Here is a 26478-nt window from a genome sequence, read left to right on the forward strand (position 1 = left end):
GCTGCCGTCAAAATCTAAAGAAGAAGAAGAAGCTAACAGAAGAGGAAGAGGAGGCAACAATACAACAAAGGCAGTTTCTATGTGAAACATTGTTTTATTTGTAGAGACAAAGACCAGTTTTCTTCTGTAACTTGCTGAGGTAAGAATGTTTCCTGGTTCCTGTAGAGAAGCGCTTAGAAACACCAAGAACTTCGTGTCTCCAATTAGCTTAGCGATGCTATGGCAGCTTCAGATGACCTTTCTTGATTTATCAGTTCTCAGTTATCGTTTTTCTGACAAAGTCAAGTTGTGCTGTTGTTATTTTTTCTATGGGAATCTACGTCACCTTGGCTTACATGCCAGTATAATGTTCTTCTGGTGTTGGTAGCGATGACCTGCTGACGCCATTAAAGCTGTGGTCAGCTGATCAGATCCAGAGTCCCCAGATAGACCGAGTCTGCTGAGTGTCCTCAGTGGAAGTAGCTGCAATGATTAAGAAACTTTTCTACCAGCAGATTGAACTATTAACGATCCCCGTGGAAGTGACAAAATTCCCAAATTGGGATTTCAACCCTCCCTCCGTAGGTCCAGATATTCGTCATGGAGGAGACCAGCAGGGAGGCTGTAGCGACTGCAGTGCAGCGTGTGGCCGGCATGCTGCAGAGGTCCGACCAGCTGGATAAAGTGGAGCAGTACCGAAGGAGAGAAGCCCGGAAGAAGGCTTCGGTGGAGGCCAGACTTAAGGTACTTCACCACATCAAACCAGCAGCACTGTAACTGAATTGGAAATGTGTGAAGAGTCTATTCTAATATACAATATATCGAGTCAAGCACTCAATCCATCCCTTTCTAACATCATCAGTGGATGCTGAGGCACATAAAGCCAAAACTGACAGCATTCTAGCTTATAACCTCCAAACATCATGTTTTTTTTGTTGTTTTTTTCCAGATTAGCTCAGGGACAGTTTGTAGAGAGGCTCTTGTTACCAAAAAAAACTTTTCTGACCTGCAATCCTGATCTCAGCCAGATTAAAAAAAATATTAGGGATGACATAAAGGGGAGCGCGAAACAGCAGTGTCTGGCCTCACACTTGCAATTCAAAATTTCCCATAAACAAGCTATAGAAAGCTACCTTAAAATAATAATGGTTGCTAAATGTTTAAAAGGGCAGTAATATGTAAAATAGACTTTTCTGAGCTTATATAATGTTATTATGTTATTCCCTTATCAAAAACATACCTGTAGTGTTGCTTTGATTCTGTCTTGCATGTTTGAGAAATCTTTGATTTGTTTCTTTCAATTAAGAAATATTTCTAAGATTAGACAAATGGTCTCCAGAGTTTACTTAGAGAAAATCATGCATGTTTTCGTGTCATCTCGTCTGGATTACTGTAATGCCCTTTTTAACCGCCTGGATAAAACCTCAATTTTATGGTTGCAGTCAATACAGAACGCAGCAGCCAGATTTCTCACCAAATCCAGTTAATTCTGTCATATTTGTCCTGTTCTACACTGCTCAAAAAAATAAAGGGAACACTCAAATAACACATCCTAGATCTGAATGAAAGAAATATTCTCATTGAATACTTTGTTCTGTACAAAGTTGAATGTGCTGACAACAAAATCACACAAAAATCATCAATGGAAATCAAATTTATTAACCAATGGAGGCCTGGATTTGGAGCCACACACAAAATTAAAGTGAAATAACACTACACGCTGATCCAACTTTAATGTAATGTCCTTAAAACAAGTCAAAATGAGGCTCAGTATTGTGTGTGGCCTCCACGTGCCTGTATGACCTCCCTACAACGCCTGGGCATGCTCCTGATGAGGTGGCGGATGGTCTCCTGAGGGATCTCCTCCCAGACCTGGACTAAAGCATCCGCCAACTCCTGGACAGTCTGTGGTGCAACGTGACGTTGGTGGATGGAGCGAGACATGATGTCCCAGATGTGCTCAATCGGATTCAGGTCTGGGGAACGGGCTGGCCAGTCCATAACTTCAATGCCTTCATCTTGCAGGAACTGCTGACACACTCCAGCCACATGAGGTCTAGCATTGTCCTGCATTAGGAGGAACCCAGGGCCAACCGCACCAGCATATGGTCTGACAAGGGGTCTGAGGATCTCATCTCGGTACCTAATGGCAGTCAGGCTACCTCTGGTGAGCACATGGAGGGCTGTGCGGCCCTCCAAAGAAATGCCACCCCACACCATTACTGACCCACTGCCAAACCGGTCATGCTGAAGGATGTTGCAGGCAGCAGACCGCTCTCCACGGCGTCTCCAGACTCTGTCACGTCTGTCACATGTGCTCAGTGTGAACCTGCTTTCATCTGTGAAGAGCACAAGGCGCCAGTGGCGAATTTGCCAATCCTGGTGTTCTCTGGCAAATGCCAAGCGTCCTGCACGGTGTTGGGCTGTGAGCACAACCCCCATCTGTGGACGTTGGGCCCTCATACCATCCTCATGGAGTCGGTTTCTAACCGTTTGTGCAGACACATGCACATTTGTGGCCTGCTGGAGGTCATTTTGCAGGGCTCTGGCAGTTCTCCTCCTGTTCCTTCTTGCACAAAGGCGGAGGTAGCGGTCCTGCTGCTGGGCTGTTGCCCTCCTACGGCCTCCTCCACGTCTCCTGGTGTACTGGCCTGTCTCCTGGTAGCGCCTCCAGCCTCTGGACACTACGCTGACAGACACAGCAAACCTTCTTGCCACAGCTCGCATTGATGTGCCATCCTGGATGAGCTGCACTACCTGAGCCACTTGTGTGGGTTGTGGAGTCCGTCTCATGCTACCACGAGTGTGAAAGCACCACCAACATTCAAAACTGACCAAAACATCAGCCAGACAGCATAGGTACTGAGAAGTGGTCTGTGGTCCCAACTGCAGAACCACTCCTTTATTGAGTGTGTCTTGCTAATTGCCAATAATTTCCACCTGTTGTCTATTCCATTTGCACAACAGCAGGTGAAATTGATTGCCAATCAGTGTTGCTTCCTAAGTGGACAGTTTGATTTCACAGAAGTTTGATTTACTTGGAGTTATATTGTGTTGTTTAAGTGTTCCCTTTATTTTTTTGAGCAGTGTATATTCACTACACTGACTCCCAGTTGATTTTAGAATTTGTTTTAAAGTACTTGTGCTGACATATAGAGCATTACATGGCCACTCCTGATTATCTTTGTCAGTTTGTAACTAAATATTCTGCTGCTTGTGGTCTTCGTTCTCTAAGTCTGAATCTCCTGGTTGTTCCACGAACACTGTTAAAAACTAAAGGGGACCGAACCATTCAGTCGGTGGCCCCGCAGTTGGTCCTTGCAGCTCCGTTTTTCTGACTCTGTCGAGGTTTTTAAAAAGCAACTAAAACATTTCTATTTTCCCAGGTTTTTATCTCTTGATTTTATTGTGTTTCTTATCTTGGTTTTATGTTTTGTATTGTTTCAAGGTTGATTTTTATTGTACAGCGCTTTGTGATTTCATTTCTGTGAAAAGTACTTTATAAATACACTTTACTTACTTTTTTGAGAAATCTTTGAATCTCCCATGGAAACCATTCCAGGGTGTCTGAACACTTGCTCTCACCAAGCGCTGCCTTTTCCACACAGCTTCTCCTCAGAGCTCCAGTCTCCAGCTTAGCTTCCACCTCACAGATCAGCCCTCTCCTGTGATTTCCTCCACTCAGTTCCTTCAGACTATCGCCATTAGCAGACACCCAATGGAACTGTGCATCTGCTGAGCACATCATACAAAGTACTTCTCTGCCCAAATGAATGCTGTAATGAAGAAACCTTGTGATGACATGCAGAGAATAGTGGAAAAACCAGGAGCTTCTTTCAGTTGGAGCCATTGTGCTGTGAATTGCGATAAGCTTGGATGAGCATTTTGTGATGATTATTTGAGACATCTTCCCCCGTACACTGGTGGTGGAGTTTGGAGAAAAGATGGAAGGCTGAAGGAGCCGGGAGCATAGAGGTGGTGAAGAGGTGGAGATGTGTAGAGCACGGCTGGAAAGCAGATGGTGCCATTGATGAAGGTCCGTATAAACAGATTACTGAACGATGACTGGCTATGACAAAGTATGGAACAATGTCAATAGGCTGCGGCGGATGAACGTGACATGGTGATTGGGTGATATAGTTGGGGCTAAAGAGTCTTCCACTCTGAATTTATGCCTAGGCTTCATTTCAACCTGAGATTCACACAGAGAAAAACAGCAATTAAAAAGTTTTGTTGACATAAATGAATTAAAGTTCTTTGGTGCTCAGACCCCAGCAGAAGGCACTGTGCTGTGAATTGTGATAAGCTTGGATGAGCATTTTGCAATGTTGATTTGAGATGTCTTCCCTCGAAAAGTGAGTTCCAAGGCCGAGAGACGGTAAAAAGGGAAGGAGAAGGATAATTAACTAAGGAAGTAGGCGTGCTGAAGTGAGATCTTACAGGCTAAAAATAACAGGCATGGTACAGTTGGGGGTAGATAAGGGCAACGGTAGGGTCTTAGTAAGAAGGCTGACTGTTAAGGAGTATGTGCGGGAACCTGAGGTGACGATATATGATGCGATACTTGATGAATTTCCTTAAGTAAATATTCCATAATGCATAAACATCATGGGTGTCAATAATGGTAAACAGGACTGTAATACTTTGCCTTACTTAAAAATTTTAGTTATTTGAAGGTAAACAAGAAACAACAACTCTGTTTTTCTTTTTTAGATTTTTTCATTCAGTGCACAGATTCATTAATTAAATTAGGACATTATTGAAAAGTCCATTTATTTCAGGAACTTTTCAATAACGCACTGTTGAAACAGGGATATCCAGATTTTTATATACCAAGTGAAACACATTGTTATAGATTATTACACACGCATAGATGTTTGAAAGCCTTTATTTCTGTTCTTTAAGATTCTTCTGTGCTTACAGGTCATAATAACATGACATTTAAAATTAGAACCACATATGGTTAATATATACTCATCCTTTAAAACACAAAACTTTGTTTTCTTTTCTTTGTTTATTCTGTGATTTTCTTTTTTATTTCTCTTTTTCCTTTTATTAATGTAATGCACCACATCATGTGTTTCCTACTTTGATATTAAATAAATAAAAATAAAAAAATGAATAAAAACTAAAACCAATAAAAAAGCACATTTTTCAAACACCCTAATTAAGAGTTTGGGTGTGCGTACCCACCCGAACGACTCAACTGCTTGTTGAGAAAAACCAACAGCTGACAAACATTTGATTAACGTTAGGTGTAAATGTACATCAAATTCTTGTAAATAATAAGTTCTATCAATTTTTTTTTTTCCTTAAGTAGCTAAAATATACCTGTTCTAGTTTGGAAACTAAATCTGTAGTTAATTCTTATATTTGGAAATGTTGTTACTACTTTGGAAACTTTTATTACTAAGAAATTAGGAACACACCAAACTAATTTGGTGTAGGGTTGATGGAGATGTTTTTTGTCAAATGTCCAGTGTGATGATGTGAAGATCTTAAAATGATATATTTGACCACTTTTTGAATTTGTTGGATCTAATTCAGCTAACTTGTCTTATGTATAAGTTTTAAGACATTATCAGATATTATTCTGTCAATGTCTTTGCAAGAAATGAACAACGTATAGTTTGCAATGAATCAAGTCGGAATGTGCTAGGAATCAAAATCAAATCAAATTTTATTTTTATAGCACATTTAAGCAACAAGGCATTTCAAAGTACTTTACAACATAAAAAACACAAAACTATAAAGTCATAGAACAAACCACTTGATGCCACCCACAACCTTTTCTTGGAGTATTTGTAATGTAAAAGGCTGTGACAAACAACAAATGCCTTTGAGAAATTAGCGGAAAGGGAAAGTCAGCATTGTTTTTTTGTTTGGGGTTTTTTTATTATCAAAGCTTCAGTTATGCCATTTAAAACCTTCAGAACAACAGTAACACCACTGAAGTTCTAGCAAAATTATGACTGAAATGGAGGCAAGATAAAGATCTGCAGAATTAGGGCTGTATTAGCATTAGGAGAACCTATTGTGTTTGGAGGCAGATGTTTATTTCTCAACATAAAAGGAAAACAGTGTCATTCCTCATTTTGTTGAGCCTGATAAGTAATTTTTTTGTCAGTATTCATATACATGTTAATGGTAGTAATCTTGCCGAGTCTCTGTTAAGTTATACCCCCTCCTGTACAGGTTTACTTAAGCTTAAACACTAGCAGATGGCAGCTGTGAGAAAAACAGGAACCTCTTTTAATCGGATTTTTGGTTTAATCTGCTGTGTTTTGGCAGGTTTGACTCACCCTTAAACAGTTCCAATAACTAGTTCTGTTTTCTGTGATGGTTTTCAGGCAGCAATCCAGTCTCAGCTGGATGGTGTTCGCACAGGATTGACTCAACTGCATACCGCCCTGCTGGATGTCAAAGATATCCAGAGCTCTCTGGCTAATGTGAGCAAAGACTGGAGGCAGAGCATCAACACTATTGAGAACCTAAAAGATGTGAAGGATGCTGTTGTTCAGCACAGTCAGCTAGCTGCTGCCGTGGAAAACCTGAAAAACATTTTCTCTGGTAAGTTTTGTCATATTAAATCTAAAATATGAGTGTTTTGGATCTGGTTAATGTTCTGTATGCTGTTCTATTGTTCTGGGTTCAGTTCCAGAGATAGTGATGGAGACCCAGCAGCTGACTGAGCAGGGGGAGCTGCTGCAGGCTCACAGGAAGCTGATGGAGCTGGAGTGCTCTCGCGATGACCTTATGTATGAGCAGTATCGTATGGACAGCAAGAACACCAGTGACATGAACCTCATCTCTATCTACTTTGAAGACGTAAGTGTAGCTAAGTGCAATTATAAGATGTTGCTAGCTTTAGTAAGCATCCTGCTTCACTCTCAAAACAATACAAACCTCCACAAATCTTCATAGTAAGGAGGGATCAATACACACCTTGATATGTCATGAAGTCAAGGATGCACATGAAATGATTCACAACTTTGGTATCAAGAAACAGAACTGAGATCTTAACAATGTTTCACTCACTACAAAGTTTATGCAGTTAATATTCGATGATGTAAATATTTTAGATGTTAATTAAAATAAAGATGACAAAGGGATTCGAGACTCAGTAAAATCTGTGAAATATCTCGGAAGTGTAACGGAATAGAAACAAAAGACAGCAGCTGTACAGTCTGTGGGTACAGGGATGATCATCCATGAATGATCATCCAGTGTCTATCTGAACTGAACTCAATTGGATGCAGATAGAGCATGTTGAGGGAGGCACTCAATAACTTTCTGCATTAAGCACAGAAGGCATTTGTTCAGTCTGCTTGATGGGTCCAAAAAACAGGTGTTCTTCAATACAACAGCCATTGTGAAAAGAAGCTGCCCTTCAGCAGATGGGTTTTAGTTAACATGTCACACATTCATGCAGTAAAACTCCTCTTCCTCCTAAAACTCAGTAGGTTAATGCAGTGTATTTTTGTTTTTAAACCAGTATCTACAGTACATTCCTTGTTGTTCAGTCCATCATTACTGGAGACCCAACAATGCTTAAAGACCATGCAACCTAGATGAGATGGAATGATTTGCCGTGGAAGAATAGGCTCATACACTCCAAGAAATATTTGCCAACCTAGTGAAGAACTACTACAGAGAGAAGCTGTTGTCAGCTGTCAGAGAGACCACATTACCATTAAATCTCAGGAGGGTTAACCCTCCTGTTATGTTCTGGGTCAAATTGACCCGTTTTAAAGTTTAAAAATAGTTGGACGTATTTTTTTTGCATGAAACTTTTTCTATTTGTCTTAATAGGTGTACTCTACATATAAATTGAAAATTTATTCATTTTACACATTTGTACCAACCCCTAGGTCTACTTTTTACATAGATACTGTTCAGGTCAATTTGACCCAGCAGTCAGGTTAAGGTGCAAAAAGAAGATGAAAAAATGTCCGTTTCTATATGTTTCCTTGCAGCTATGAACCATACTTCACCACACACACACACAAACACAAACACATCACACCACACACATACATGCACACCCCGACACACACAAGCCCACTTTCTCACTACTCTCTTTACTTCACTAGGAAACTGCGAGAAAGCAGGTGTTCATACAACTTTTGACAGGAATCTTTTCTGTTTCCGTGGACAAGCTCCACCCTCACTGAGTGGACACTCAGCAGAAGTAGAGGAAAACATAAATACTCTCTTCATGACTCATTTATCTTGATTTTAATCAGCGGGTCAATTTGACCCAGAACAGTATGTGTGTCTCAAATTCAATTATAAAGATCACCCATTGAAAAAAAAAAGTGTAAAATAAAAAAATTGACCAAAGATCAATTTCAAGGAAATTTATAGTTTTTTTGTGTCTAGGTTTTTTTCAGTGGACATTAAAAATGTAAATTCCATTTTTTATGTCCAAATGAGTAAATGAGTAGGTTGTCGTCATTGATCCTTAATTTCTGAGAAATAAAAAAACATCATTGCACAAATATTGATTGAAATGGTTAATATTGGAGTTAATAATCAGATACAAAAATGTTTTGGAGGAATTTTTTGGTTTCTGACACTATTGCATGATTAAACACTCCCCGGGTCAAATTGACCCACGAACATTTTTGCTGTACCGTAGAAACGAACATAACAGGTGGGTTAAGCAGTTCAAATGGTTTTGATGTTGTCTCTATGTGAAGAAAAAAATTTTATTGTTGCATTATTGTTGATAAAACCAGTTTGGGTGTTCTGATGGTTTTAACATTTCCAGATATAAAAATTCTATAAGTCTTAACTCTATAAATGTTTTCCAATTTTTCTCCAAGGTACAAAGACTATCAGATGAGCTTGCTAAGCAGTTGTGGATGGTACTGCAGAGGTCCATGGTAACCGTTCGTCGCGACCCTACCATGTTGGTGTCTGTGGTCCGTATCATTGAGCGAGAGGAGAAGCTTGACCGGCGGATGGTTGACCGGAAGAAACAGACTGGCTTCATTCCACCTGGGCGACCCAAACACTGGAAGGACAAGATGTTTCAGGTCAGAGGAGCTTAAATGGATTTACTCATGAATGCTTCTCAAAGCCTTCAAGTTAAGAATATTACTGAAACGGTAGGCTCAGAGAACTACTTCTAGGTCCAAATACTTCCAAGTCCCTTACTGGAATGCAGTGCTTTAGGCAGACATGGATTACTTTTGGACATTCCGTAATTATAAATCTGGACAAACAAAACTCAACTGTGGAGATCCACAGGGGTCCTTTCTTGGACCACTTTAACATCTCTTTTATTCCCGTTGTTGAGATCTCTTACCATATGTAAGCCGATGACAGTTTTGTCAATGTATGACCCTAGTCCTGAACTGATAGTCAAAAATATGAGGATCGCACAGTCTCAATGGGGTTGAGAACCAGAGCATGCAAGAAACCTGGTGTAGTTTGGACGTAGAATCTAAACTTCTACAACTACAAACACTTTAACTCAGATACAAAGTCAAAATGTGTATGAGTTTGTGAAACTTTGAATGGTGGAAATCAAAATGAGTCTTAGTCTTTCTATTCCACCTTTTTCTTCTTCCTTGCATACACCATCCTCTTTTGCTCAATCTGACCTTCTCCTCCTCATCAGGTGTTGGAGGGTACTGTGAGCACACGCATCGAGGGCACCCAGGCAGTGACCAGAGAGGCTGATAAAATGTGGCTTGTTCGTCTGCTGGAAATAACCAGGAAATACGTTCTGGACGACCTTATTGTTGTTAAAAATCTCATGGTGCAGTGCTTCCCCCCACACTACAACACCTTCAACAGGTGACGCATTTGGAATTCTTACTTCTTTGTAACACTATGCACAATATAGTCTTTTCATTTAGAAGCAATAGATCTTTTTTAAAGCTCTAAGTCAGAAAATCTAAATTAAACAAAAACAACTTATGAAATAACCCTGAATGGTAATATATTGTTCAATTTCTGGATGTTTTTATGGTCTAGATTTTTCAGCCTCTATCACAACGCTGTGTCCACTCGTGTGAAAGAGCTGGCCTTGGAGGATCTGGAAGCTAATGAAATTGTGTCACTGCTGACATGGGTTCTCAACACTTATAAGAGGTTAGTTTGTTACTCAGCACCTTTGGTTACGATACATGTTTAAAAAAATCAAAAACTTTTGAGGTTCTGGTCGGACACTGTAAAGATGGTAGGTTGGTAGAAAGGCTCTCGAGAACTGGATAAATTATTACAGAATTATTCCCATTCAGCTTAGTAATATTGCATTACAAAAAGCAGTTAAATGGTGTAAGACTGTAATGAAGCCCAAACAACAATATAACAATAGAGAAAAGAGGACAAAAAGATACAGACAGAAAAGTTACATCTAACTTATTAAGTTAAGTTAACTTAAGTTATCTTATTAAGGTAGTAGGACCTAAGGACAGAATGACTAGCCTGGAAATGTTAGCTGATAGGGTTCTGCCAGGAAAACAAAGATCAACTTTCAACTATCAAAGAGGAAATAAGAAAAGTGAATGCAAGAATTAATGAAGTAGAGTGACGGCTGGAGAAGATGGAGGAGTGGACCCAAAACACGGAGGAAATGGTGCAGAGCTACTAAAATTACACATGAAGATGGGGGATAAGCTGGTAGACCCAGAGATCCAATCCAGGAGAGAGAACGTCAGAGGGGGCTGAAAAGGACTCTGAATCGATGATTACATTTGTGGAGAGTTTATTGAAAGAGCGACTCATTCTGATAGGCAACGGGACGGACATGCAGGTTGAACGAGCTCATCGGACACTGGGACCACAGCCCTCAGAGGGAACACTACCGTGTTCAGTTGTAGTGAGGTTTTTGAGTTTCAAATGCAGTATAAACAGTCATTACTTTGCAAGGCTTGGAAACATAAGGGATTTGCCTGGCATGAAAAACAAATAAATCTGCACCATGACTACCCACTAGCCATCTTCAGCGCAGAGTAAACCGTGGTTTTAGGGTACTGAAAGAGAACCGTCTTTTTCATTGTTCCTGTTTGCATGTTTGTTTTTGTTTCACCTGTTCATATTCTATTAGGTCTAGTGAGTGGGGGCAGGCTTTCCGGCATTATTTGTGAAATGGTAAAGAATATTACCTAAACGGAGAGAATGCAAATAAAGGTGGTTTCTTTCTTTATATAAATGGAATAAATAAACCAATTAAGAGATGGAGAGTTTTATCTAAACTCAAGAAAGATAAGGTTCAAATGGCAATGTTGCAAAAAAGTTCAACTTCTTGGTTTCCTCTCTTGCCAAATTAAATTAGTAATAATTTTATCCAAAGTTTTAAAATGGAGGCCGTTATCCAAATAGGGAGTTCCTTACATTAATTACATTAATCATAGGAGTAAATTCGTTGTCACTGTTTCTGTTCTGCCCAGGAGGGACAGAGGAAGAATCGTCCATCTAGTTAAGTCTGATTTTATTTGTGTGATTAATCTACTATCATTTTTGTTAAATAGCTTTGGGGTTTGTGGTATAATCATCACACCCAAATATTTGAATCTTCTCTTGGACGAATTAAAAGTGACCTCTTTATCTAAATATGTTGGTCATCTGACGACCAACATCATATCCTCTGACTTCGGTTATTTACTTAATGGCCTGATATTTGTCCAAAATATCTTCAAGCAGTCATAATCTTAGTGATTCAACTCAAAATATACAAAATAATGTAATCTGCATATAGTGAAATTTTATGGGTCACTCCTCCTGATGTTACTCCATGAATTCTAGAGTCTGTCCATATTCTTTCTGCCAGGGGCTCAATACTGTTTGCAAGTTGTAGAGGCAAAAGAAGATATTCCTGTCTAGTTCCTCTTTTTAAACCAAAGTTCTTTGAAGAGTTTCCTTTCACCCGTACTTTGGATGTGGGTCCAGAATATAGCACACTAATCCAATTAATAAAACTGTATAAAAATGCATTTTCCCCAGCTTGTGCTTCAAGTACTGCCAATCCACCCTATCAAATACCATAAATATGATCTCTTTGGCGAGACAAAAAAAGATTCTTCAATGCTCCTCAGACTAGACACTGAGAAGGTATACTGTATATTTTGATATATATCCCTAGACACCCTGTTATAAACCTTGTTTGGTCTGGCTTAATTATTGTGTATATACATTTTTGTATCCGATTTGCCAATATTGTAGTCAAACATTTTACGTCGCAGCAGAGTAAACTTATTGGTCTGTGAGAGGAACAGTTTATGGGGTCTTTGCCTTTTTTGAATTATAGATATTATTGTTTTTGACCAAGACGTCAGGGGGTCATTATTTTTGAGGGCATATTTAAATACTCTTTGTAAGAGTGGCATAACCGTTGAATCGTGCTGGCCCGTGCTGACCATGATCTTTGAAAATTCACCATTAAACTCATCTACTCCTGGCACTTTTTGGTTCCTTAAATTTTTATGACCTCCTCAATTTCCTTTTTGGTGTTTGAATCTCTCATTGCCTTGACATCTTTTTCAGTTAATTTTGGTAATCTAATTACCAATATATTCTTAATCTTCTCTGTTTTGTTGTCTGTCTCCTCTGAGTCCTACAGTGTATTGTAGTAGGTTGAGAAAGCTTCTGCTGTGTCTTTATGAGAAGACAGTATTTTCTTTGTAAAAGGATTCATAATCTTTTCGACTGTGCGATCTGAATGTTTCTTGTGTAACTGAAATACTAATAGCCTGCCTGGTCAGGCAATACTTTGGAATGCTCTGAAGGGGCAATCGGGGGGAAAATAATAGTCATTTCCTCAGACGAAAAGAAAATTAAACAAAACAAAAATCTGCTGCAAGAGGAACTAAAAAAAACCAAAGGACATTCCAAAACCCTCCAAGAGGCAAGTAGAACTAAAATTGAGTTGGTAAAAAAAAAGTTGAAGAAACATGCAAGAAATAAGAAAGAAACTTCTCTTTACTAGACAGAAATACTATGAGACAGGGGGAAATCTCTGAAGCCTGTAGCATTTAAACTAAGACTAAGAATGACGGGATATTAAAAGGATGGATTCTCAAAGACATTTAATCCCCATGGATTAAATGTCTTGTCACATTAACTTTTTATTTTTCCCAAAGGAGACATTTCAGTGTTTTGAGAAATGTGTCTAATGTGTTGGAAAAGGTGACATATTTTAATCAAAATACACAAGACAAATAGGAAACAGCCATACCAAGATTTTTATTTTTAATGTTTTTCTGTCTTTGTTGAAATCAGGTTCATGCATGAAATTTGTTTCTATACTATATTCTGGCATCTAAACAAGGTGATACAGACTACATAAGAAACAGCTGGGTGAAAGAATAAAATGTAATCATCTCATCTGAAGGCTGGGAAAGGTTCGACAAATTATACTGTATGGCCAAATATTTGGGGTTACAAAACACTGTTCGATATTTTGTAACCCCAGCTCAGAAAAAAACATCAGGGCAGTGGAGACACCTGTTGGAGACTCTGTGGGACAATTGGGGCCAGTCATTGTCATATTTTCTGGGGTTGTCCAGTGATTAAACTATAGTGGGAGTAGTTATGAGATCACTTATACAACATCTTTACTAAGAGAATCCCCTGTAAATGTGAAGCCCTGTACTTAAGAGACATTCCATTTGATAACTGCTCTCTGAAAGATTAAAAAGTGTTACTACTGGCAACAAGCAAAAAGACAATCACTAGGAAATGGTTAAAACCTAAAGCACCTACAGTTGACTGCTTCAAAATTGTACTGGACATTTGCATTCTAGAGAAGTTATCGTTCTCTGTTAAAGGTTGAATGGAATAATTTTTCAGGATCTGGTCAAAATGGACAAACTGTAAAACCAGTAATCCCCATGGATTAAATGTCTTGTCACATGAAATTACTGTCATGTTATATAATGTATCCCTGTTTTGATCCTGGCAAACTTACACACTTGATTGTGTTTCCTCCAAAAACAAGAAGAATGGGGTCAAGCCCCTAATCGCATTGTTACATTTGTTCTTTTATTGTAAAAAAAAAAAGAAAAAAAAGAGGGGTGGGGGTACCTGGATTAGCAAATGTTGGTCTGACACTCAATCTGTGAGGTGGAAGTTGAATTGTACACAGAAGAGATTGTAACATTTGATCCTAATAAAAACAATAACAGAAAAAAAATCAAACCCATTTAAACTTGCAACACAAATCCATATTCTGCTTATCATTTCTAGTCCCTGCTTTGTTGTAGCAACTTACAATTACACATGTACATGAATTATTTTATGTTTATTTATGTGTATTTAACATTTTACACTCTGGATATCTTCTTGCTATACAGCGTGGAAATGATGGGGCATCCAGATCTGTGTTCAGAATTTGACATCAATCAGCTTGAACCGCTGCTGCCACAGGAAGTAGTGGATGACCTGCTTAGCAAATATGTGAAGACGTTTACTGTAAGCTTCACACACACACCTGTCACACTAAAAGACATTCTGCTGGGTTTGCAATTCCAGTTCACAGGCAAACTGATCATTTGGAGCCAAAAAGCTGAGCTTTTCAAATGGAAAAAAAATAACTTCTCAAATTAAAGACAACTTTATTTTGGGTTTATATGTCCGGACTAGAAATTATTAAAAAGAATCTTAATACACCTTCGATGCTGGAAGGTTAACGGCCACATAAATTAAATCTCTCCATTTGCCCTTCTGTATCCAGCAGAGATGCGCAGTGCAGTGGATTTAGCTCATCATGGGGTAACCCTGGACTGCAGTGGCGGTCCAAGGTTGTATGAGGCCTTGAGCAGAATTTGATTTAGGGGTCTGTTACGACTGGCTCAAGGTCATAACAAAAACGGGAGACCATGCAGTGGTTAAAGTGCATAAAAAGGAATATTTATTAACACAAACAACAATGGATTGAGGATGTCAGTATTAGTGGTGTAATGCAAATGCTTGGATGTGATGTATGAGTGCATATGGAGTTGTTGAAGTGCAAAAACAAAGACAAACTCAAATGTGCAAAAGGAAGGGAGCTGAGGCCTGGCAACAAAACACCGCAAGCATCAAGGCAGAGTGGACGCCAAAGGCGACCCAGAAGGTGGAGACAGCCAGGTTTAAATGCTCTGTGCTCCAAATGAATAAAATCAGCAGCACCTGTAAAGGGGACGAGCACAAAGACAGACAACAAGACACCTGCAACCCAGCCCATAAGGCCCAGGGCCGTAACAGGTCCCTCTTGCTGCCAAGAACATCGGCACCTCTAACAGCATTTCAACTTGGATTTAGTCAAATCTGGGAGAGGGGCCTAGTTTATTATTTTTTACATTTTTTGTCCCCTCCAGGGGATCTTTTGTGGGCTCTAGTGTCCCTTATATGAAAGTAGGCTGACAGGAAAGGGGGAAGAAGAGGGGGGAAGACATGCGGCAAATGTCGCCGGGTCCAGGAATCGAACCCGCGACGGCCGCGTCGAGGACTCAAGGCCTCCAAACGTGGGTCGCGCTGTCCCCTACACCACCACAGCACGCCCGAGGGGCCTAGTTTAATTGGCCAACCTAAAAAGCAATTAGTGATCATTGTAGTTTACTAAGATGTATTTGTGAAGAAACAGAGCTCAAACTCAGATTAAACTCATAGCATCAGATTGTTGCTATGGTAACAAAACTAACTGAAGATTTCTTTTTGAACTGTTACAAAGTAAACTTGCCATCTCCTTAAAATTTTAAATTTAAATGTTAAACGATTTAAAATCGTTTATCTATGCTGAAACCATTAAATTTTAACAGCATTGACATTCTCAATAAATTAATGTTAAAATTCTGTGTTAAAGTCTGTTTTAAAATGTTAGCATTTGGGGGGGGGCTGAAGGACTGGGAGGCCTTAAGCAGCTGCTTAGTTCATTTATGGCATGGGCTGGTTAGAATAGAATAGAATTCAACTTTATTGTCATTGCACTGTCACAAGTACAAGCAACGAGATGTAGTGAATGTGATCAACTTTACACTGTGCTGTTAGATTCACTAACTGTTGACTTAATTTGGATTTAAAAGCAGTGCAAATAATTGATATTTATTTTAATTGTATTTTTCTTGTTTATTTTTAAGATTCTATAGTTGTGGGTTTAAGTATTGTCAGCAATATCTTCCAGTAACATAATTACCCAGCAATGTTTTTTACATTTCCTGTCAACTTAACATACAAAAACATGGTGAGCCACTGTTGGACCGCCTCGGCCCCCCGACCACCAGGCTTAGCAAGCTTTCTGTGGGGAAACCTTGGTGTACATATTTTAGCCCATTTTTTTTTTACAATTATATCAATTTCAATGTGTGCATTGCTGCATAAAAATTAAACTTAAAAATGAAGGTAAAATCTTTTGAAGTTCATTGTAGACTGATTTTAATATGCGTTTTTGACTGCTGCCTCCTTTATAGCCCACATCTCTAAGATGAGCAGTGGTTGTTACACTAGTTGTGTTTTATTTTATTAAATGTGTCCAAATTTCTTTGATTGTGTGTGTCTCTCCAGTCTAATATAACAGGTTGGCTGCGGAAGGCCCTGGAAACGGATAAGAAAGACTGGTTGAAAGAAACAGAGCCTGAGGCAGACCAAGATGGATACTACCAGACCACGCTGCCTGCCATCGTCTTTCAGGTAACACACAGTTTGTCATGGCATTGGAGGAGAACTTTTGATACTGTTTCTGATTTCATTTACAGTCAACTAATTTTGTTGTCCATAACAGATAAATTTTTCTGTATAGATTCTAAATGTTGCTCCAACTTGGGAAAACATCTAGAGAACATAGTTCTAAGAAGCTGCTCTTTGACTGACTGCCCTGTTGCTTATGTTATAGGATGAGGTTGTATGAAGTACATTTAAGAAAAATTATGAAAAAAGGTCAATATTTTTAACACCTATTTCAAAAAGTCTATTGTATTGACTCTATGCACGTGACCTCCCGTTCTTCAAAACATGACCCACTGTGCCATAATGTCAAAACAAAGTATACACGTGTTGTCTCCTGTAAACCTGGTCAAAAGACAGACAGTTGAATTCTCTGCAAAAATGGTCATAGGTTGCTGTGCTGCCAGCTGTCCAAACAGACAAGGATGTAAACCAAATATAATTTTATCATAAATCTTTTCATGAGGAAAGTCAATTGTAAGGACTCCGTGTTTGCAACAAACATTTTTTACAAGATAAGATTAACGGTCATAAGTAAGTAAGATTAGTAAGATGTAATCAAATATTGCATCATGTAGCCTACTGTGTACAAAATAACTGGTTAGCATCTAGACTTTCGTACGTTTTCAAGCCTTCTCCTGTGCAACGGGAAGCACTTAATGATATAGTGGTATAGGCCTGTCACGATAGCAAATTTTGCTGAGCGATTAATTGTCTCAAAAATTATTGCGATAAACGATAATATTGTTTGAAGACCTTTTTACACTGATTTAATGGAAATGACATAATAATCCATCCGATTTCTTGCCAAAGATAGATACATTTTATTTTCAAAAGAACACTTAACACTGGAACTGATAAACAAAATAAACAAAACAACCAAAAACGAAAATAAAATGGTCTCCATTAACAAAAAACGCACTTGAAAAAAAAACTAAACAACATAAAGTAAAAGTGGAAATAAATACTGCATTCAACCAAAAGAGTGCAGATTATGAAGTCTGTAAATTATGTTGCCCTTCAGTAATAATTAGATTTAAATAGAGAAGATGGGCACATCGACTACCTGATGCAATAGTTCACACTACATGATTTTTTGCTCCTATTTTTCCCCTTACAACAATCTTAAAACGTTGGTCTTTCTAAGATTGTGTGGTGTGTTACGGTAGATCGTCCTCCGATCTAAATCAGGGATTTTCCCCGACTGGGAGCGTTAAGGCAGCCTGTTGAATGTGACAGGTAGCCAATCAGAAAGCGCGGATTCCCCTCTGTGCTTTCTGAGGGGAAATTACGTCGGGGAATCCCAAACAGCTGAAATGGCGCAACACGAAGTCCAGCGGACATTGGAGATGATACGTGGAAACAACATTAATGTTTATTCAACATGCAAAGAATATAGAAATGACAAGAGGAGGAGTTGGAGTGAAATTGCTACCGCAGTTGATAAACCCGGTAACTTTTCAGCTGTTCTTCGTTAACGTGACGTAAATAGGTTATAATGATTTTCATTCAGTCAGGACTTTACGCTGACACTAGCCACATGCATTGCAGGTAGATTGTAGTAAAGCATTGATTAATGCCTGGTTTTAAAATTAGTTCACTGGACTTGTAGCCATTATTTTGTGCCCATTGTTGGACACCACACAGCAGGACCGAACCCGATCGAACCGTTATAGCTAGGATTTCTGTCGGCTAATGTGTGGTCCGTCAGGTTTTGAAAATGGGCCGACAATCGGACAGCTCTAAGATCGTGTAGTGTGCGCTGGGCTTTACACTGAGGAAATGAGGAAGGGAGGAGTCAGTGGAGAGCACCGGAGTTGAGCCTTTTTTCGTTCAGTGTCATTAACAGAAAGAGAAAAAGTCCAGAAGAGACGATGTCGATAGTTTTAATTTATCGTACGATTAATCGATTTATTGTTTATCGCGACAGGCCTATAGTGGTATAATTTATGTGACATGAATTCAAGCAAATTCTGTAATTTGATCAAATCAACAAAAACGTCAGAAGGGATAACGGATGGTCTGCTTCTGAGGCAGCTACTTCCAAGATTTGTAAACACAACTGTCTATGAGCCCTGGCCAGCTGTGCTACCTGCACAGATGAACTAGCTTGACTTGAACAAGTAGAAGCCAAGTACTGGCAAAAAATACTCTGGAGGCAATCCAGAGTACTGTTGAGTACTCCCGTTCCTCACTTCCAACGTCTGTCATGGTAGAGTTGGGTCTTGTTGAAAAAAAATTATATCGCAGACGATATTCCACATTTTCTGCTTTCCTTTTTAAAGTCACTACTTTAAAAAAGTGTTTGTATATAAATACTAAATATTACAATATGTTTTTAATGCATCAACAAAAATATAAAACAGATAACTAAAAATTTAAACTAATTTGGCTAAAAAAAACCCAGTCTGAAATCAGCTACTAAATGGAAATAAAAATATTTAAATACACCAATTACACAGTTGTGGTTCAACAGAACATTAGTTTTACAGGATGTTAAAAAGTGTTTCCCCCTGACGGTGTATTTTTAAAGAACATAAACAGTATGTGCAAAACTAAGAATCATGTTTATTTTACTTTTAAAACTGCTCAACTACCAATTTTATGTCACATAAAAACCCTGCAAACAAAAGCTTGCATACACTTCCTAATGATCAGGAGCTTTGTTCATTTTCATTTTGTCCATCTGCCACTGACCTCTCCAATGAAGTAATGACTGTCAGTGCTTTGATTTTTAGCTTTCATACTGGCCCCTCCTTGCATCCTTGCCGCAGCACTGTTTTCATTGCTTTAACAGCAATGAGCGTGCTGTTTCATATTTTTCCTAAACCAATAGCTAGTTTGGGACACGGAGCGATGAGCACCTTCAACTCCAGCTTCTATTGAGTTATTCAAATGTTTTAGCAGATCTGACTAGCTGTAGAGGGCTAGCTTGTTCTCAATGTTTCTGAGTAGCCTCATATCTTTGCTCCTCCAGACAAAACAGTCAGGAAATATTTGTCCTGTTTCATACTTCTCGGTGGCCCTGAATCTTGCACTAAGCTTCAAGTTATTTATTTATTTTTTGGAAAGACGTCTGTGTTTCAGAAAGTTTTTCACCGTAGCTGATTGGGTCATTTTAATTTTTTTTTTCTGTGTTGAGAGGAGCGGTGAGCCAACGCAGAGCTGGGCTCCTTGTTACAAGATAACGGCAGGTATGGGAGCTGCAGTGGCTAAAACACTACAGAGGCTATTGTCTACGTTTTTGCCCTCCAGCAGGGCGATGGGGGCGGGATCTTGCACGTGTGATATCACGGTGCAAGAGGTCCATAGTCTTACCTTATCGCAGGTATAATTCTGATATAATTCTGAGAAATTCAGTCCACTCCAGACTGTTAACCAGTTGACCACCTTCTCCCTTCTTCTTATGTCAGTTCAGCCATGTCTGCCTTCACCTTTATAGCTTGAATTTATCTGCATGGATGATGGGGTGACATTGTTCCACCATAAAATTGGGATATCACAATAAAGTTTATTTTCCCAGACAAGTTTTTATCTATTTCTTTGCTGGTGTTATTGTGAATGATCTAACATGACCCAGCCTTCTGGCATGGCACCTCAGCGTGATAAGGGTTAGATAATTGGGGCCAACATGGCACTGCAGTTGTTTAGAGGTTTTTGTCTCCAGCAGTCATTGGGCAGAGTACATCTGGACTAGTCGCCAGTTCTCTACAGAGCAACATAGAATTAAACACAGGACAAGCAACCATGCATACACACACGCACACACCCAAGGGACATTTAGAAAAAGTAGAGTAGTCACATTTTTGGTGGTTATATGTCTTTCTTTAAATCTTCACCAGATGTTTGAGCAGAATCTGCAAGTTGCTGCCCAGATAGATGGGGACTTCAAGGAGCAGGTTCTGAAACTCTGTCTGAAACAGATGAATTCTTTCCTCATGAGGTATTCCCTTCAAATACTCAAACACCGTAATTGAACCTCGTATGAAAATATTTCTGCAGTATTTATATTGCGCTAATGTGCGTTCCATACAGGTATCGGGAGGAGGTGGTAGCCTATAAAGAGGAACACCTGCGGGACAGACAGCTGCCTCAGTGTTACATACAGTATATGATCGCCATTGTCAACAACTGTCAGACATTTAAGTAAGACTTCAGTTTAAACATCAAAACGAAACTCTTAGTTACTCTGACATTATGTAAAGTTAGTCCAGCAGTTCAGGCCTCTCCCTGTTTGGCAGTCCTGTGTTTTGAGTCTTATTGTAGATTACCATGATTGATTCCAAGCAAAGACAAATCCAGACATGGTCAGAGGTAAACGTTTTGTTTTTTTGTTGTTGTTGCTGTTTTGTTTTTTGGTTTTTTTTCCACAATCAGAGGTTTAAATAAATCTTTTTTTCTCCACCAGCTACTGTGGCTGGTGGAGAAATTTTTTTACCGGCCAGTCAAGCTGAAAACACACTGTTTTCCTATTTTTTGTGTAATATGTCCTTGATAACAAACTCCACCAGTAAGATCACATGTACAGTTATTCATGTATTCATGTACAGTTTAGTAGTCACAGTTTCCATCTTGAAGTGAAAGTCAAAGAAACTTTGCTATAATCAAGAGTTCTTGATTTTACAAGACTTAAAAATAAGTCTTGCATTTCCTATGTTGAGCATTTCCACATTTCACACTGGTTACAGCTTCCTCAGATAGTATTCAGTGAAGATGAATACTATCGGCACAGTTTAGAGATGATCTTATGGTCCCACTCCACTCTTAATGGTTATGAATACTTGTGGCTTTTCAGGGTCAGTGATTGTTTTCATCTGGGTTCCTCAGGGAGTCCATCAACAGTCTGAAGAGGAAGTACTCTCAAGCTTTGGATCCCTTTGATAGTGACGCTGCAATCGAGAGGACCCTCGGTGAGGTTGTGAAGGAAGGCTGTCAGTTTCTGCTGGATGAAGTCTTCTTAGACCTTGAAGTAAGACTTACTGGCATCAAACTGAACCAGTCTGATTGTACAACTAAGCTATTCATTAAGAGGTAGAGGGATCTAATGAAGCTTCATGCAGAGAAACAATTCAGTTTCTTTGTCACCTCACCCAACTATCCCTTTCCCTCACACAACTGCTGCTGTGGCACACTCTCTGACTTCTTTGTTCTGCTCCCATCCCAATGCTTCCAGTTTATGTGACTTCTTTGACTATGGTTTTGTGTTAACCAGAGTCACCTGAATGAGCTGTTGACCCGGAAGTGGCTGGCAGGTTCTCATGCTGTGGATACCATCTGTGTGACGGTGGAGGACTACTTCAATGACTTCAACAAGGTCAAGAAACCTTTCAATCAGGTACGGCGAGGCTGCACACGGAAGGTCTTCTGTAGTACTAAATTAAATGTTTGCATTGGATGGGTCAGATATAACCCAACCAGGTAAGGTCCCTGTTAAGAAGCTCTGTGAGTACTATGACCTTTGACCTGCTGGATGTGCTGTGTGCAGGACATGACCAATGAGGCCCTGCGCAGGGTGGTGGTGGAGTACCTGAAAGCAGTGATGCAGAAACGAATCACCTTTAAAAATGCTGATGAGAGGAAAGAGGGAGCAGAGAGGATGATCAAAGAAGCTGAGCAGTTTAAGTTCCTCTTCAAGAAACTGGCAGCGGTGAGTTCACTGCTCCAGGATCTGTTTTAATTCTTTACTTTAAGAATGTTTTTATATACATATACAAAACTGAGAAAAACAAGGGGTGGGCAAAAATGAAAGAAAAAGACAAATGAACACTGGAGTGTGCCTCCAGTAAGAGCACTTTGAATTAAAGTGCAACTCTTTTAGACCCAATCTGTTCCTGTGTTTTCTGTCCTCAGTCCTTCCTTTCAATCTTTCCAAACATATATACTTTTGCATTCTGATGTAGAAAGTGATCCTCGCTCTTTTGAAGATATCATGGACTATTTCAATCTTTATTGCGGTTATTTTTTACTCAAGCCATTTTCTCATAATGACTTTTTTTCAATTTTATTTGATTCTCAAAGAAGCCAAGTTTACATTTAAGGCTGGGCCATATCATATCATTCCCAATAATACTGGTACAAAAAGCTTGCCCGGGAAGATAAACTTTATGGTGATATGCTAATTTCATGACATAAATATCATCACGGATGCAGCGATACTTAAGTTGTAAAGGTGAAGGCAAACATGACTGGAGACATGTGATGATGCTTCCTATAGTTGTTTACCAACTGCCATAAAAACAAAGAAAAAGACTGGTTTACAGTCTGGACTGAACTGAATTTCTCATCCATCTGTGATAAGGTAAGAACATGCAGAAGCGTAGTTGTTTTGGCCTCTGCAGCTCCCATACTCGGAGCTCAGCTCTGTGTCAGCTCACCTCTCATCTCAACACAGACTGAATGAACCTGTTAACTGGAAGCTTAGGACAAAGTTCCAAGTCATTAGGAAGCGTGCACAAGATTTTATTGTTTACAGGGATTTTATGTGACATACATTTTGGTGTTGAGCATTTTTAAAAGGAAGATTTCCTTTTATATTAAAACAAGATTCTTAGTTTTGCACATAATGTTTGTTTACCCCTAATGTTTTTGTTTAAGAATGCACATCTTAACATCTTATAAAATTAATGTTCTGTTGAACCACAACAGTTTAATTTGTGTTTATGTATTTTTTTTTTTCCATTTGGTAGTTGATTTTAGACTGCTTAATGTAAGCCGAATTAATTTACATTTCTATTTATCTATTTTGTATTTCCTTTGACACATTAAACCTAATGTGCACCGTTGTCTTGCAGCTAAAAGGTCCGGGATCTTTCTGCATGGAGAAAGACTCCGGTCAAAGAAACATGACCGTCAGATTGATTGGCCTCTCTAAATTGTCCTTATTGTGTGAGTGTGTGTGTGCATGAATATTTGTCCTGTCTGTCTCTGTGTTGCCCTGTGACGGGCTGGTGACCTGTTCGGAAACAAAGTGGTACTGTGCATAAGTGAAACAACCGTTAAAAATGTTCTTTCCCTGAGAAAGATTACAGCATTTGAAATGTAAAATACAATAAAGTAAAATTAAAAAAAAATTCAACAGTGAGAAATAAAAATAAATAAAAAAAACCATACTGAATATTGATAGAGTACTGTATATCTACTATAATAGAATAGGTAATGGCTTTCCTGACAGCTGTTCTAAGGATGGAAGCATCTGAAACGAGTATTGTTCCTCGTGCGTTACTTTGTCCCAGAACAGCAGAATGTCGGATTGGAACGTCGGTTTGAAAAAATGCTCCTTAAACATCGGACACCTCTTTTCAATAAGAATTATTATTGAAGGACTAGTCCAAAATATATAACCTCCAACTGCCTCCAACGAGATGACTTGTGAAGTTTGCGATGTTTCCCCTTGGATTTCATGATAGCTTTCCATTTTCATGTCCTGATATGAAAATGACCTTCCTGTCTCCCATTATTGTTTCACGTGCAGTGAGTGAGCCTTGGGTTTTTGTAAACCTCGATGCAATTTTAAGATTACCTTTGATTATTGATTGGGTGTGTGTGTGTCCAGAAACACTTTTTGAATAAAGCAGATTACCAGGCTGTTCACACACTAACCGTGGCTGAGGAGGGTTCTCTGCAGGAAGCATTAAACAGGCTCTCTACCTGCAGGGTGAGGACACAGACCGGCTCTGTGGCTCCATCACTGCCATCGCTGAAGTCTTCAAGCTGACTGACCCCACTCTGCTCTTCCTGGAAGTCACCACTCTGGTCTCCAAATACCCTGATATCAGGTAGGCACAGCACATGCACATTCTTCCTGTTTCCCATCTGCAATGTTTAGAGCTGCACTATACATATAGCGTATAGTTACTGCTGTTTAAAACAGAAAACTACAGTTGCCACTGCTGCCACCAAACCAAGCTGATGCCCCGTCTACTACAGGTAAAATAAGGATCTCTGTGGCATCGATCTATGTTTTGATAGATTTTAGCACCGTTACAGAGGTTATAGGTCAACCACACATCTATCCAAGGTTTAGTTTATTGATCTTTGAATTTTTCTATCTAAAACACTGTAAATAAATAAAAAATTATTTTTAGCAAGTATGGAACTAGTCAGTTCAGCAGCTGGGAAACAGTGATAGCTTCAAACCTTGGTTTCCATTTACTGAACCATACACCTACTAGGGAATCACATGGTCTCCATTTGGAAGAAAAGACATTTACAACTGGATATCATCAGCATAACAATGATAGAAAATATCCTTAAATGATTAAAGTGTTGGACCAAGAGAGAGCAAATAGAGCAGAAATGACAATGGCTCCAGAACACAGGCCTGTGGAATGCCAAAATGAATAGGACAGGAATGGAGTCTGTATAAGAAGGTTGATCCAACAGACAAGTAAGAGGACTACCATTTTAAAGTAGAACGTGAAACACCAGCAGGATAGGCTGAGGAGTTGGGCATGGGCAAAGCATGGTCAACTGTGTCAAAAGCTGACGTGAGGTCCAGCATGAGCAGTAGAACGTTTACCTGTGCCAGGCTGAATCAAAATATAATTTTAAATTAACAAGTGCTGTTTCAGTTGAGTGGAACAAAATGGAACCAGTCCTTCATTTCTAGTGGAATCATTTCAGTCTACATCTGTTAGTGACCAGCTTTAGACCGGTCCTGGTAAGAACCATCTGAATATAACCATTTTGTGTCTGCAGGGAGGATCACATCCAGGCACTGCTGGCTGTCCGTGGGGACGCCAGCAGAGAAATGAGGCAGATGATCATCGGGACCCTCAGTGAGAACAAAGTGTCCTACTCTGGTACCACACAGCCCATATTCAAAGACATTACTGTGCCCACCATCACTACAACCATGACCTCTATGACTTCCATGGCAACCGCAAAGCTGCTCAAATAAAGCCAGACGGCCTGACACCACCACGTTGAATCACAGCAGCACAAAGAAACCTATTTTTCTAAATCCGGTGTGATTTAAGCTTCGTCAGCTTCTCCTGTTACTCTTTCTGTTTTGCTTTATTATCAAACTCATCCCATGCTTCCTTTTAAAAACCAATAAACGCTGATTACTAAACTGGACTGTCCTTATTTAATAAATTCTTTTAACAGGCTCCCCTGTTCCTGCTAGTTTATGTCATGTTACACTGTTAATGTTAGCATTCGGCTTAACCACAGACTTGTACTTCTGCATCTGTTGGTTCTCTGTTGTTGATGTACTGACTCAAAAATACAACAGAAGGTAGATGTTGGAAGGTGAAGAAAGCAGCTCTTTAACATTTCTGTTAACGGTTTTTACAAAATTGTAATTTGTTTTCTTTGTATTTTATTGTTAGTCCTCAGTAAATTAGATATGACTAATCTGCTGGTCTCATAGCGAAGCTAAACTCAGGAATAACGAATCTACTACCTCTTTGGTTTTTGACCTTGTATAAATTAATTTTTTTTTTGTCTGTATTTTCTAATTCTTTCATTTGTTTCAATTTCTAATATTCAGTTATTAACTATTGTTTTTGTTGACCACTTTAGTCAGTGTCTCTCTTGTTTTTTAGTTCAGTTCAGAAGAATGTTATCCCAACGGGAAATTAAAATGTTGTCCATGCAGAGCCGTGCAGAGACCTTTGGGCCCCATAGGAGATTTCAAAACACCTTACAGCAACAATAGGCTGAATAATGAAAACCCATATTCATTCAATACAGAATTGGATCACGTTATAACATTGTCATCAGGTACGGACAATGCAAAGCAAAATGAACCTTTATTTTACCTAATGGGTACATTGTTGTCTCTCATGCTGTTAGTCCTGGAGGGCAGGGCTGTGTGGCGATAGTTTGTACATGTTCTGAAAA

General features: G+C 39.2%; 1 protein-coding gene across 3 annotated transcripts; it reads left to right on the forward strand.

Annotated features, from left to right (window-relative positions):
• Window positions 1-25742, forward strand: exoc3 (exocyst complex component 3). Of its 3 annotated transcripts, none has more exons than XM_032565854.1 (16): window positions 1-139; window positions 565-723; window positions 6330-6549; window positions 6635-6807; window positions 8808-9020; window positions 9608-9786; window positions 9967-10083; window positions 14286-14403; window positions 16474-16599; window positions 20475-20575; window positions 20668-20778; window positions 21460-21601; window positions 21845-21967; window positions 22118-22279; window positions 23424-23517; window positions 24286-24395. In XM_032565854.1, the coding sequence occupies exons 2-16, from the start codon at window positions 580-582 to the stop codon at window positions 24288-24290; spliced, it is 2028 nt and encodes a 675-aa protein (XP_032421745.1). In that variant the 5' UTR covers window positions 1-139; window positions 565-579; the 3' UTR covers window positions 24291-24395. The 3 variants fall into 3 exon arrangements, with proteins under 3 accessions (XP_032421745.1, XP_032421743.1, XP_032421744.1); XM_032565852.1 differs by lacking the exon at window positions 23424-23517 and adding an exon at window positions 25330-25742 and having other exon boundaries at window positions 3-139; window positions 24286-24407; XM_032565853.1 differs by lacking the exon at window positions 23424-23517 and adding an exon at window positions 25330-25742 and having other exon boundaries at window positions 7-70; window positions 24286-24407.
• The last annotated feature ends 736 nt before the right edge of the window (window positions 25743-26478 follow it).

This window comes from Xiphophorus hellerii, chromosome 6, assembly GCF_003331165.1.
Source record: "Xiphophorus hellerii strain 12219 chromosome 6, Xiphophorus_hellerii-4.1, whole genome shotgun sequence".
In the NCBI taxonomy this organism is placed as follows: domain Eukaryota; kingdom Metazoa; phylum Chordata; class Actinopteri; order Cyprinodontiformes; family Poeciliidae; genus Xiphophorus; species Xiphophorus hellerii.